Source organism: Rattus norvegicus, chromosome 1 (assembly GCF_036323735.1).
Source record: "Rattus norvegicus strain BN/NHsdMcwi chromosome 1, GRCr8, whole genome shotgun sequence".
Classification (NCBI taxonomy): domain Eukaryota; kingdom Metazoa; phylum Chordata; class Mammalia; order Rodentia; family Muridae; genus Rattus; species Rattus norvegicus.
In genome coordinates, this window is record NC_086019.1 from 80,966,303 (window position 1) to 80,981,893 (window position 15,591).

The window sequence follows — 15,591 nt, forward strand, 5'->3', positions numbered from 1 at the left end:
CTATACCACAAGATTGAAACAGATGGAGCACTTCAGAATGCCTTCTATGAAGCCACAATTACTCTTATACCTAAACCACACAAAGACACAACAAAGAAAGAGAACTTCAGGACAATTTCCCTTATGAATATTGACACAAAAATACTCAATAAAATTCTGGCCAACCGAATCCAAGAGCACATCAAAACAATCATCCAACATGATCAAGTAGGCTTCATCCCAGGCATGCAGGGATGGTTTAATATACGGAAAACCATCAACATGATCTATTATATAAACAAACTGAAAGAACAAAACCACATAATCATTTCATTAGATGCTGTGAAAGCATTTGACAAAATTCAACACCCCTTCATGACAAAAGTCCTGGAAAGAGTAGGAATTCAAGGCCCATAACTAAACATAATAAAAAACATATACAGCAAACCAGTCACTAACATTAAACTAAATGGAGAGAGACTTGAAGCAAGCCCAAGAAAATCAGGGACTTCTAGACAAGGCTTCCCACTCTCTCCCTACTTATTCAATATATTTCTTGAAGTTCTAGCCAGAACAATCAGACAACAAAAGGAGATCATGGGGATACAGATCGGAAAAGAAGAAGTCGAAATATCACTATTTGCAGATGATATGATAGTATATTTACATTATCACAAAAGTTCCACCACAGAGCTACTAAAGCTGATAAACAACTTCAGCAAAGTGGCTGAGTATAAAATTAACTCAAATAAATCAGTAGCCTTCCTCTACACAAAAGAGAAACAAGCCGAGAAAGAAATTAGGGAAACGACACCCTTCAAAATAGTCTCAAATAATATAAAATACCTCAGTGTGACTTTAACCAAGCAAGTAAAAGTTCTGTCTGTATGATAAGAACTTCAAGCCCCTGAAGAAATAACTTGAAGAAGACCTCAGAAGATGGAAAGATCTCCCATGCTCATGGATTGGCAGGATTAACATAGTAAAAATGGCCATTTTACCAAAAGCAATCTACAGAATCAATGCAATCCCCATCAAAATACCAATCCAATTCTTCACTAAGTTAGACAGAACAATTTGCAAATTCATCTGGTATAACAAAAAACCCAGGATAATAGCTAAAACTATCCTCAACAATAAAAGTACTTCTGGGGGAATCACTATCCCTGAACTCAAGCAGTATTACAGGGCAATAGTCATAAAAACTGAATGGTATTCATACAGAAACAGACAGATAGACCAGTGGAATAGAACTGAAAACCCAGAAATGAACCCACACACCTATGGTCACTTGATTTTGACAAAGGAGCCAAAACCTTCCAATGGAAAAAAAGATAGCATTTTCAGCAAATGGTGCTGGTACAACTGGAGGTCAACAGGTAGAAGAATGCAGATTGATCCATGCTTATTACCCTGTACAAAGCTTAAGTCCAAGTGGACCAAGGACATCCACATCAAACCATATACACTCAAACTAATAGAAGAAAAAATGGGGAAGCATCTCAAACACATGGGCACTGGAGAAAATTTCCTGAACAAAACACCAGTGACTTATGCTCTAAGGTCAAGAATCAACAAATGGGATCTCATAAAACTGCAAAGCTTCTGTAAGGCAAAGGACACTGTTGTTAGGACAAAATGGCAACCAACAAATTGGGGAAAGTTCTTTACCAATCCTACAACAGATAGAGGGCTTATATCCAAAATATACAAAGAACTCAAGAAGTTAGACAGCAGGAAGACAAATAATCCTATTAAAAAATGGGGTTTAGTGCTAAGACTGTAAACCCAGTGAACGGAATTCTTGGGGGGAGGGCGGTAATGGGGAGAGGATGTGGAGGGGAATAGGCATATGGAAGGGGATGGGAGGGGTTAGGGGAATGTTGGCCCAGAAACCTGTAAAGGGAATTACAATCGAAATGTAAATAAGAAATACTCAAGTTAATGAAGAAAAAAATGGGGTTCAGAGCTAAGCAAAGAATTCATAGCTGAGGAATGCTAAATGGCTGAGAAACACCTAAAGAAATGTTCAACATCTTTAGTCATAAGGGAAATGCAAATCAAAACAATCCTGAGATTTCACCTCACACCAGTGAGAATGGCTAAGATCAAAAACTCAGGTGACAGCAGATGCTGGCGAGGATGTGGAGAAAGAGGAACACTCCCTCATTGTTGGTGGGAGTGCAGACTGGTACAACCATTCTGGAAATCAGTCTGGAGGTTCCTCAGCAATGTGGACATTGAAGTACCTGAGGATCCAGCTATACCTCTCTTGGGCATATACCCAAAAGATGCCCCAACATGTAACAAAGACACATGGTCCACTATGTTCATAGCAGCCTTATTTATAATAGCCAGAAGCTGGAAAGAACCCAGATGCCCTTCAACAGAGGAATGGATACAGAAAAAGTGGTATATCGACACAATGGAATATTACTCAGCTATCAAAAACAATGACTTTATGAAATTCATAGGCAAATGGATGGAACTGGAAAATATCATCCTGAGTGAGCTAATCCAATTACAGAAAAACACACATGGTATGCACTCATTGATAAGTGGATATTAGCCCAAATGCTTGAATTATCCTGGATGCCCAGAACACATCAAACTCAAGAAGGATGACCAAAATGCAAATCCTTCACTCCTTCTTTAAAAAGAGAACAAGAATTCCCTTGGCAGGGAATAGGGAGGCAATGTTTAGAACAGTGGCAAAAGGAAAACCCATTCAGAGTCTGCCCCACATGTGGCCCATACATATTCAACCACCCAATTAGATAAGATGGATGAAGCAAAGAAGTGCAGGCTGACAGGAACCGGATGTTGATCTCTCCTGAGAGACACAGCCAGAATAGAGCAAATACATAGGCGAATGCCAGCAGCAAACCACTGAACTGAGAACGTGACCCTGTTGCAGGAATCAGAGAAAGGTCTGGAAGAGCTTGAAGGGCCTGGAGACCCCACAGGAACCACAATGCCAACCAATCAGAGCCTCCAAGGACTAAGTCACTACCCAAAGACTATATACATGGACTGACCCTCGGCTCCAACCTCATAGGTAGCAATGTATAGCCTAGTAAGAGCACCAGTTGAAGGGGAAGCCCTTGGTCCTGCCAAGACTGAATACCTAGTGAACACGATTGTGGGGAGTAGGGTGTTAATGCATGGAGGATGGGGAGGGGAACATCCATAAGGAAGGGGAGGGGGAGGGTTGGGGGATGTTGGTCCAGAAACCGAGAAGGGGAATAACAATCGAAATGAAAATAAGAAATACTCAAGTTAAGAAAGAAAAAAAAAAATTCACAGAGTCCATAAACCTCAAGAAGAAATACAACGAAAGTGTGGATGCTTCAATCCTTCTTAGATGGGGGAACAAAACGTTCATAAAAGGACATATAGAGACAAAGTTTGGAACAGAGACTGAAGGAATGGTCATCCAGAAACTGCACCACTGAGAGATCCAGCCCATATACAGCCAACAAACCCAGACAATATTGCTGATGCTAAGAAATGCATGCTGAAAGAAGCCTGATATAGCTGACTCCTGAGAGGCTCTGCCAGAACATGACAAATACAGAGATGAATGCTAGCAGCAAACCATCGAACTGAGAATATGGTCTCTGTTGGAGGAGTTAGAGAAACGATTGTAGGAGCTGAAGGGGTTTGCAACCCCATATGAACAGCAATACCAACACACCAGAGCTCCCAGGGACTAAACCACCATCCAAAGTGTATACACGGACAGACCCATGGCTTTAGCTACATATGTAGCAAAGGATGGCTTTGTTGTGCACCAATGGGAGGAGAAGCCCTTGGTCCTGCCAAGACTAGATGCCCCAGTGTAGGGGAATATCAGGGCAGGCGGTTGGGAAGGAGTGAGTGGATGGTTGGGGGAACACCATCATAGAAGAAGGGAGGGTGGGATAGGATATTTATGGATGGGGTAACCAGGAAATGGGATAACATTTGAAATGTAAATAAAAAATCCAACTAAAAAGAAAAAAAGAAAAAGATAAATAAGAGAAAAAAAAAGGAGTGGGAGCGTCCGAATTTTGGTTATCCTTCTTGAACTTCCTGTGGTTTGTGGATTCCATCTTGGGTAATTCGACCTTTTGGGCTAATATTCATTTATCAATGAGTGCATACCATGTGTGTTTTTCTGTGATTGGGTTACTTCACTCAGGATGATATTTTCTAGTTCATTCCATTTGCCTATGAATTTCATGAAGTCATTGTTTTTGATAGCTGAGTACTACTCCATTTTGTGCATGTACCACATTTTTTTAATTCATTACTCTGTTGAAGGGCATCTGTGTTCTTTCCAGATTCTGTCTTATAAATATGGTTGCTATGAACATAGTGGAACATGTGTGTTCGTTGTATGTTAGAGCATCTTTGGGGTATATGCCCAGGAGAGGTATAGTTGGGTCCTCAGATAGTGGAATGTCCAATTTTCTGAGGAACCTCCAGACTGATTTCCAGAGTGGTTTTACCAGTTTGAAATCCCACCAACAATGGAGGAGTGTTCTTCCTTCTCTACATCTGCTTCAGTCACTCTTAAAAGGGGAAAGCAAATACTCACAGAAGGAAATACAGCAACAAAGAGTGAAGCAGACACTGAAGGAAAGGCCATTCCGAGACTGCTCCACCTGGAGATCCATCCCTTGTACAGCCACCAAAACCAATCACTATTGCTAATGCCAAAAGGTGCATGCTGAGAGGAGCCTGATATAGATGTCTCCTGAGATGCTCTGCCAGAGCCTGACAAATATGGAGTAGGATGCTCTCAGCCAACCTTTTGGACTGAGCATGGGGACCTTAATGCAGGAGTGAAAAAAGAACTGACAGAGCTGAAGGGACTTGCAATCTGATAGGAAGAACAATAATATCAACCAACCAGATACCCTGGAGTTCTCAGCATCTAAACCATCAACCAAAGAGTACACATTGATGGATCCACGGCTCTAGCCAAATATGTAGCAGAGGATGGTACTGTGTGACCTCAATAGGAGGAGAAGCCCTTGGTCTTGTGAATGCTCATTTCCCCAGTATAGGGGAAAGCCACACAGTTGTTGTGAGATTGGGTAAGTGGTAGTTGGAGAACCTTCAAAGAAACATGAGGAACGGAGATGGGAGATGGGGAATGGGGATAACATTTGAAATGTATATCCGTAAAAAATCTAATAAAATATAAAAACACTGCAAACTCCTCAGTTATTTAAATTATGAAAGCATAAGTTGAAATAAATTTTGCACACATTGGGTTTACCATTATCTTTTCTTTTCTTTACTCCTTTACTGAGACAAATAAGGGTATAGGATAACATTGAAGAAAATGGATGTGCATTCAGTTGAATTGCTTTCAAAGTAGAATTCAGGAAAGATTTAGTGAGAAGTGTGAAGTTCTGTTGTCAGTGTGGTCTACACATGAAACCTATGACAGATTTTGAGCTGGTTCCATCACAGAGTATTTATAATTTTCTAGTGTATAGTACAGTAAGTTACTGTGCTCCTTAACAAAATCATGACCAAAAATGATGCTTTGATTACAAGATAGTTATGGCATTTGTGGCACAAATTTTGTAGGGAGAGAAGCAAAGATATCTGATTTATGTGAGCAAATATACATGGGACTGAACATACCAAGATATTATTTAGAGTACCAAGAATCAGCAACTAGATAGTGCCTATATCTACAGAAGTAAATATTGCTATTAAAAATTAAATGGCATTAAAATGACTTGTGATGTTATTGTGTCATACTTTTCAATCCATGTCTTCTTCACTCATCAACAGAGAATCCTCTTTCATTACAGATGGAAGAAATCATGAGAATAGCACACTGAATTTATGCTCAGAGTCTGAACAGGAGGACTAAAGTGGATGTCACATTCAAATATCTCTATCTTCTGGCTTCAGGAAACACCATAGAAGAGGAAATAGAAAAAAATATGAGAACTAGAGTTGATCAAGGACACCAAGAAAGCATGACTTTCTAAATAAATAGAAATATCATACAGAGAGAGTGAGAGAGAGACAGAGACAGAGACAGAGAAAGACAGAGAAACAGAAACAGACAGACAGAGACAGAGAGAGACAGAAACAAACAGACAGACAGAGACAGAGAGAGACAGAGAGAGACAGAAACAGACAGACAGACAGAGACAGAGAGAGAAGGAGAGAGAGACAGAGACAGACAGAGATCAAGGCAAGAGGGAAAAAGTTCATGCGTTTGTTACACTTGGAGACCAAGATCTGAAAGTAGAGTTAGACACTTGTCCCATCCTTAACAGAGTAACAATTTCTATGTTCTTAAAATTTTACTTTTTTTACCTATTCACTTTAAATTCTATCAATTTCCCCCACTTCTAAGCTATTGCCACGAAGATCTATCCCCCCATATCTTTGATGAAAAATAAATGACCTTCTATCTATTTTTAATTTAAAGTTCTTTGCATATGTATTATTTTGTACAAGTTAAATATTTTAATGATATTTGTAAGTTTTGAGCACATGAATCTCTGGATTTTATGACTTCTTTTGGACTCCTTTCCTTATTTTGTACAATACATATGTATTAATATACAAAAATCAATGAACATAATCCACTATATAAACAAACTCAAAGGAAAAAAATCTCATGTTAATCTGCTAAGATACAGAAAAAAAATTGACAAAATACAACAGCCCTTCATGTTTAATGTATTGGAGAGATCAGGAATTCAAGGCCAGTAGCTAAGCATAACAAAAGCATGTTACTGCAATTGAACAGCCAATATCAAATCAATTGGAGAAATACTCGAAGCAATTCCACAAAAATTGTTGACAGGTCAAAAATGGCTACTCTCCCCATATCTGTTCAAAAAAATAAGATTCAGGAGTTCTCTTAAGATCAAGTAATTATCAGTACTTGCAGATGATATGAAAGCATACAAAAGCAACCTTAAATTCTCCCAGAGAACTTGTGCAGCGGATAAAAATCCTCAGAAAGCAGCTGGATACAAAATTAATACAGATAAATCAATAGCCTTCCTTTATTTAGATTAAAAAAAAAAGAGAGATGCTGAGAAAGAAATTAGGGAAACAAGACCCTGTTTAAAAGCCACAAATAATATAAAGTATTTTTGGTAACTCTAAATAAACAAGTGAATGATCTATATGATAAAAACTTCAAGTCTCTCAATAAAGACATTGAAGAAGGTCTCAGAAAATGGGGTGATCTCCCATGCTCATTGATCAGCAGAATTAACATAGTTCAAAGGATCTTCCTACCAAAAGCAATGTACATATCATTGCAATCTCTGTCAAAATCCAAACAAAATTCTTCAAAGACATGGAAAAGCAATTTCATCTGGAAATGCAAAAAACCCAGAACACTGAAAACAATTCTTTAAGATAAAAGAACTGCTGGCGGAATCACAATGCCTGACCTCAAACTATAGTACAAAGCAATAGTTATAAAAATGCATAGAATTGGTAGAAAGATGGACTCAGTGGCCAATGGAATAGATTTGAAGACCCAGAAATGATATCACATACTTAGAGACAGTAGACCTTTGACAAAATGGAAAATAGAAAGCATCTATATATATGGTACTGGTCTAACTGGTAGTCACAATGTAGCAAAATGAAAATAGATCCATATCTGTCACCTTGCATAAAGCTCAATCCCAAGTGGATCAAGCACTTCAACATAAAACTATATACACTGAATCTAATAGGAGAAAAATTGGCAAAATATTTTGATTTTATTGGCTCAAGGGGAATTCATAAAATTTCTTAAACAGAAGTCCAATGGCTTAGACTCTAAGACTAAAATTGACAAATGGAACCTCAGGAAACTGGAAAATTTGTATTAGACAACTGACATAGTCAATAAGAGAAATCTGCAAACTAAAGATTGGAAAAAATCTTCATGATCCCCATATTCAATACAGTGATAATATCCAAAATATGTAAAGGATTTTAAGAGCTAACCACCAAGAAACCAAAAACCCAATCAAAAAAAATGTATAGAACTAGGCAAAGAATTGACATCTGAGGAATTGAGAATGGATGAGAATCACTTAAGGAAATGTTCAAAATGCAAAGTGATTAGGGAATTAAATCAAAACATCCCTGAGATTCCACCTCACACAAATCAGAATGGTTAATATCAAAACTTCAGGGGCCAGCCCATGTTGTTAAGAATGTGGAAAAGAGGAACACTCCTCCATTCCTGGTGGAATTACAAGTGGGTACAACCACTTTAGAAATCAATCCGGAGATTCCTCAGAAAATTGGAAGTAGAACTTACTGAAGGTCCAGCTACACTACTCTTGGGTATATACCCAAAACATGTCCCAAAATACCACAAGCATACACGTGGCACTATATTCATAGTGCTCTTTTTGTGATAACCAGAAAGTGGAAACCACCCAGATGTCCCACAACATAATAATGGAAAGAGAAAATAAGGTTCATTTATACAATTGAAAACAATTCAGCTATTAAGAACGAGGATATTCTGAGTGTTCAGGCAACTGGATGGAACTAGAAATTATCATTATGAGTGAGGCAACTCGGAACCAAAAGTACAAGGATGATATATAGTTACCGATATTTGGATATTAGCGAAAACAGTACAGAAAACACAGGATAAAGTCCACAGAACTCAAAAAAAAGGTAACAAACCAAAGTTTGCAAGTTATCATGTGTCAATCCAACTTATGAAAAAGAATAAAGCTATTTAGATCCAATGCCTTCTAGTAGAGAGAGGAATATTGTAGACACCACTTCCAGCAGAAATGCAGTGAGTGGTAGGGTTGTCATTCCACATTCAAAAACTATGACCAATAATTATTCTTGTCTGAAAGAATTGCAGTGATAAAAATGGAGAGGATCCTGAGGAAAACTAGGTCCAGTCACAGGCCCAAGTTAAGATCCAGTTAAATGGGAGACCCCAAGGCCTTACTGTATTACTGAGGTTATGGTGTTCTCACTAAAAGTAGTCTATCACGGCTGCACTCTGAAAGACACAACACGCAGTCAAATGCACATATTTATATCCAACCAATGGACAAAAGCTACTGAAACCTGTGGTTGTATTAGTTAGTGAAAAAATGAAGGAAGCTGAGTAGAGGAGGGCAATCCTGTAGGAGAATCAGCAGTCTCAATTTACCTGGATCTCGAGACCACTAAGACGCAGGACCACCAATTATAAAGCATAACAAGCTGAGAAGAGGCCATTTAGAGCAGAGGACTGCTGGGTCTGATGCAGTCCGAGCTGATGAACCTAAACCTCTAGAGAGTTAAAGCCTCAGGGAATAGGGAGGTCTGGTGAGGTGCAAGGTGGGGGTGGGGTGCGGACATCCTCCTTGAGAAGGATAATGTGCTTCCAGGGTTTTATTTAGGTTAATCTGTCAAAATTCAATAATGGAAAGAAATTATCAATATTTTTATCGGTCTGATCATTTGGGTCAACTGTGCAGAGAATACATTGCCCATGCTGAACATCTGATCTGTATTTCTATACCCATGTTAGGTTTTTCACAGCTGTCTCTCTATCTACCTCCAGAATCACTGTATGACTCTCACTTGCAGCTGTATTTGTAGACACATACAAGCTCTTTTGTACATACAGTGCACACATACATATAAATAAGATAATAACAATTTTTGTGAAAATTTTGGTGTATTTTTCTGAATAATGTTGATTATTGTCTGTTTTATTAGAAATGATTTTATATCACTTTGTGTAATAATTTTGAGTATATATTATGTAAGAATATATGGTTTACAGAAGACACCATCCTCATTTTATTAAATAGTCCTGAAGTAGACTCAGTTCATCATATTGAGTGTTAAGGGATTTAATTGCTTTGCCATCATACTGGCCACAAATGTCCTTTAAAGATATTGATATCCATAGAAGTGATTACAGACTAAATATACAAGTTTACACACATGGTATGCACTCATTGATAAGTGGCTATTAGCCCAAATGCTTGAATTACCCTAGATGCCTAGAACACATGAAACTCAAGACGGATGATCAAAATGTGAATGCTTCACTCCTTCTTAAAAGGGGAACAAGAATACCCTTGGCAGGGAATAGAGAGGCAAAGATTAAAACAGAGACAGAAGGAACACCCATTCAAAGCCTGCCCCACATGTGGCCCATACATATACAGCCATCCAATTAGACAAGATGGATGAAGCAAAGAAGTGCAGACCGACAGGAGCCGGATGTAGATCTCTCCTGAGAGACACAGCCAGAATACAGCAAATACAGAGGTGAATGTCAGCTGCAAACCACTGAACTGAGAACAGGACCCCCGTTGAAGGAATCAGAGAAAGAACTGGAAGAGCTTGAAGGGGCTTGAGACCCCATATGTACAACAATGCCAAGCAACTAGAGCTTCCAGGGACTAAGCCACTACCTAAAGACTATACATGGACTGACCCTGGACTCTGACCTCATAGGTAGCATTGAATATCCTAGTAAGATCATCAGTGTAAGGGGAAGCCCTGGGTCCTGCTAAGACTGAACGTGATTGTTGAGGGGAGGGTGGCAATGGGGGGAGGATGGGGAGGGGAACACCCATAAAGAAGGGGAGGGGGAGGGATTAGGGGGAGGTTGGCCCGGAAACCGGGAAAGGGAATAACACTCGAAATGGAAATAAGAAATACTCAAGTTAAAAAATAAATAAAAAAATCATTAAAAAAATATACAAGTTTCCAATTTATATTTAACTAACACTAAACAAATAATCTTTTGAATAATGATGGTTCTATAAATGACAATATAGTTTGAATAATTGTGACTAGCTCTGAAACTTTAATCCATTATACTGCAGCACAATAAACTGCATGTGTATAAATTATCAAAAATAATATTTCTCATAATCTATACACAGTGGATTAAAAGGTTGCTACAAATTTGTAGATATCAAATCATGTGAATTTTTTAAAAATGTCTGTACTGGCCAGTTTTGTGTGTCAACTTGACAAAAACTAGTGTTATCACAGAAAACGGAGCATCAGTTGGGGAAATGCTTTCATGAGATCCAGATGTAAGGCATTTTCTCAATAAGTGATTGAGAGTGGAGGACCCAGCCCATAATGGGTGGAGCAGTTCCTGAGCTGGTGGTCTTGAGTACTGTAAGAAATCAAGCTGAACAAGCCAGGGGAAGCAAGCTAGTAAGAAACCCCTCTCTGTGGCCTCTGCATCAGCTCCTGATTCTTGACTTGCTTGAGTTCCAGTCCTGACTTCCTTTGGTGATGAACAACATGTAAGTAAGCTGAATAAACCCTTTCCTCCCCAACTTGATTCTCAATCATGATGCTTGTGCAGGAATAGGAACCATGACTAAGACAAGGGGGTGTCTAGTTATGAATAAATTCTTCAGTCTCTTCCTTAGCAGTTTTTAAATCTTACAATTAATCATTTATCCTCTTCATTAATCTAACAGAGGTCTTAAATATTGATTTCCAGCATCCAACAGGTACAGTCCAGTTGACATTTTGACATTTTCTATTCTCCACAGTCACCTGCACTTACACGGTGACCAGAAAATATATAGGGACTCATGCTTAAATGTCAAAAATAATAAGTAAATATTATTAAAATTCAAGATGTGAATATAATACAAATGTAATTTTAGAGATCAGTTAGTATAATAAATTTAGTAGAAATCCCTTAAATCACAATTTAAATATCAAATCATTTTTTTGCTAAAATGACATCTTTCACAAATTTTCAGTGAGAGAATGTGGATGTTATTAAACAATGTGTTCCTTAAGAAGACATTGTTAAACGAAACTCAAGACGGATGATCAAAATGTGAATGCTTCACTCCTTCTTTAAATGAGGAAAAAGAATACCCTTGGCAGGGAAGGGAGAGGCAAAGATTAAAACAGAGACTGAAGGAACACCCATTCAGAGCCTGCCCCACATGTGGCCCATACATATACAACCACCCAATTAGACAAGATGGATGAAGCAAAGACGTGCAGACCGACAGGAGCCGGATGTAGATCGCTCCTGAGAGACACAGCCAGAATACAGCAAATACAGAGGCGAATGCCAGCAGCAAACCACTGAACTGAGAATAGGTCCCCTATTGAAGGAATCAGAGAAAGAACTGGAAGAGCTTGAAGGGGCTCGAGACCCCAAAAGTACAACAATGCCAAGCAACCAGAGCTTCCAGGGACTAAGCCACTACTTAAAGACTATACATGGACTGACCCTGGACTCTGACCCCATAGGTAGCAATGAATATCCTGGTAAGAGCACCAGTGGAAGGGGAAGCCCTGGGTCCTGATAAGACTGAACCCCCAGTGAACTAGTCTATGGGGGAGGGCGGCAATGGGGGGAGGGTTGGGAGGGGGACACCCATAAGGAAGGGGAGGGGGAGGGGGATGTTTGCCCGGAAACCGGGAAAGGGAATAACACTCGAAATGTATATAAGAGATACTCAAGTTAATAAAAAAAAAAAAAAGACATTGTTAATGATCTATGAAGACTAACGTAGGGAAGTAAATTTTTTGGTTAATGCTGATGCATTTGAGACCCATGCAATATCCCATTGTTGGGGAAATATTCACAAATGTGAAGATTTAGTGCAGCTGCAGGCACTCAAATGTCTTTTTTGTAAAATTCATTTTTTAGGAAGCCGCATAATCAAAGCATCTGCTTCCCAATCCATTCTTCCAGAATTTTATGACACCTGGACCTCAATCAGAAATGGAAACCTAGAGCAGACTCTGAGAAAATTTAAGTACATACCAATATCAGAAGTTTTACCTCTCCCTTCCATAACTACAGTATAACAGCATGTTAATATATAAACAAGTCTATTTAATTTAATTTTGTTTTAGATTTTTATTCTTTAACATTTTTTTTACCGTGAACTCATTATCCCTTTCCCAGTCTGAGCCCTGACTCTTCCTCATCCCATACTTCCTTTCCCAGCACCAAGAGGAAATCCCCACCTTCCCAACTCCCAATCCTTCCCAATCCCTTGAGCCTCATGTGTCTTGGGGGTTAGGTGTGTCTTCTCTCACCGAGGCCAGATCAGGACATCCTATGTTGCATATATGTTGGGGGCTTCATATCAGCTGGTGTATGCTGCCTGGTTTGGCTCAGTGTCTGAGAATTCTTTGTTATCCAGGTTAGCTAAAACTGCTGGTCTTCCAATGGGTTACCCTCCTTCTCAGGATCCTCAAACTAATTCAAACACAGTGGTCACTGAATTCTTTCAATGGTTGGCTATAATATTTTTGTTTTTGAGAACAGAAAAAAAAATATTTGCACCTTAGACTATTGACCAATAGCTGGAAGAGAAACTGTAAACACAGACAGAATTCTGTCATGTATATGCTCCGACTGGAAAACAGAAAATGTATTCTGCTTTTTATCTTGGTGATCATTTAGTTTGTTTCTTAGTATGATTGATTGTTTATTTGATAGATGATTTCTAAGTGTAATTCCTATCTGTCCTGTAAGGCATATTCTACATAAGGTTACAGATTCAGCTGTCTTATCAAATTTATCTGATGTAACCAGGTGGAAATATCCATGAAAGCATAACGTTGAATTAAATTTTAATAGTAATTTGAGAATTTTAGTTTTCCCAAGGAAACTAAAGAAGTGAATGAGTACAAGGTTTTATGGACAATGTATGCAAGAGTGGTAGATATGATACTTCTAGACGTCAATAGAGGAACCAGTAAGACTGATTCTAAAACTGTATACATGCACTATAACCAAATATTTGGTGGGTATATATCAACTTAATGTTTGACTGAATCCTGAAATATTTGTTTAGAAATATGATTTCTCCCTGAACTTTTGGATACAATTTCTCTCTGGTTTCATTAAAATGATGTAGATTTTGGGTGCAAAGATGCTTCCAAGCATTCCTGCACTGGATGCCAAGATGGAGAAGATCTCAACAGCAACCATAACCCTGCCCCTGGTGCTATGGTACACAGGGAGAAAGGTGACCCAGACACTGCAGAACACTAGCATGCTGAAGGTCAAGAACTTGGCTTCGTTGAATGTGTCTGGCAGATTCTTTGCCAAGAAAGCCGTAGTGAAGCTTCCAAGGGTCAGGCAGGCCAAGTATCCTAGGACACAGTAGAATGCCATAATGGAGCCCTTGTTGCACACAATCATTATGTGTCCATGTTCAGAATGTTCATCAATATCAACAAAGGGAGGAGAAACTGCTAGCCAAATTGCACACAGAATACATTGCAATAAGGAACATATGGGAATAATGTAGTTGGGTGCACCAGATACCAGGAAGTTTCTTAAACTTCTCCCTGGGTCTCTGAGTTTGAAAGCAAGAATGACAGTGATTGTTTTGGCCAGAACTGTGGAAACAGCCACAGTGAATACAATACCAAATGTGATTTGCTGTAAGATACAGGTACCTCTGTTAGGATGGCCAATGAAGAAAAAGGAGCAGAGAAAACAGAACATTAGTGACATGATTAATATGTAGCTGAGGATTCTGTTATTGGCCTTCACAATAGGAGTGTCATGGTGCTTCACAAAGACCCAAAGTACCACAGCTGTGAATGCAGACAAACAGAAGGCAATTAAGGCAAGAGCCATTCCCAAGAGGTCTTCATAGCTTAGAAAAATCACGTCTTTCTGAATGCATTTGTTTTTTTCTGTGTTGGCATACTGGTATTCTGGACAGTTCACACATTGATCCATATCTGATGTCCAAAGAAAAGTTTAGTTAGTGCTGCCTTAGAAACTTTATTGATAAGGTATTTCAAGTAAGGGTGTTGAAAGGATTATGGCAATGCTGCCTTTGATGCTAACAATGTAGTTTCAAGGACATTGCTGCACAGCACTGCTTTCAGTTCATAATGTTCATAAAGACATAAGGAAAAATAATAACAAGAAATTATTTCTTTGTCTATTTAACTTTTTTATTTTATTGTATTCAATGTTATCAGAAATAAAAGATTTCCAAAAACATTTTTTTGTTCTATGTTGACGACAAATTGTATATTAAACTGAGAGAAGATACCATCATATTCCACCATGTTATTGGGTATATTTTATAAATACAAAACCATGCACTCACTGTTTCTTGTGATAATTGACTGCTTTATGAATTTATCACATACTATGACTCTGACTTTACTGCAAAAGTACCTGTAATAGATACTTGAAAATTCACTATCTCAAAGTCTTTGACATAGAAAAAACACTAAATTGAACAGGTAGGCTGTGTGCATGTGTACATATTTATATGTATATGTTCGTGTAAATATAAAAATTGCATTATTGAATTTAGGTGATTCCTTACATAAATGATAAAAAGGTGGAGAATGAGAGGAGATATAATATTGATGTTTGAAAAGTAGAAAACATTAAAGAAATAAACTTTTATATTCATCTGGCAATAAGTAAACAAATGTTTTGGTTATTGTCCCTGAGATGCACTAATATTAGCACTGAAAAAAAAAGCAAAAAACAAAAAACAAAATCAACAACAACAACAACAAAAAAATCGTCTGTTAATTCTTGGCACTAGGAAATACTTCACTTTGATCCCTTCTTCCTTTGCAATGCTGACCACTTTCATCCTTGCCTCATCCCCATTC

The 15,591-nt window shown here is 38.3% G+C and overlaps 1 protein-coding gene across 3 annotated transcripts in view; it reads right to left on the reverse strand.

The window, feature by feature from the left end:
• Positions 1–13,652: 13,652 nt before the first annotated feature.
• The window catches only part of Vom2r78 (vomeronasal 2 receptor, 78), a 46,874-nt gene continuing 44,935 nt past the window's right edge, over positions 13,653–15,591 (reverse strand). The window contains exon 6 of one of the 3 annotated variants that reach the window (NM_001099659.2): positions 13,653–14,691. In NM_001099659.2, the coding sequence (NP_001093129.2) occupies positions 13,787–14,691 (905 nt within the window). In that variant the 3' untranslated portion in view covers positions 13,653–13,786. The remainder of the gene's footprint in view (positions 14,692–15,591) is intronic. The other 2 variants (XM_063270021.1, XM_039085841.1) reach the window with 2 other exon arrangements.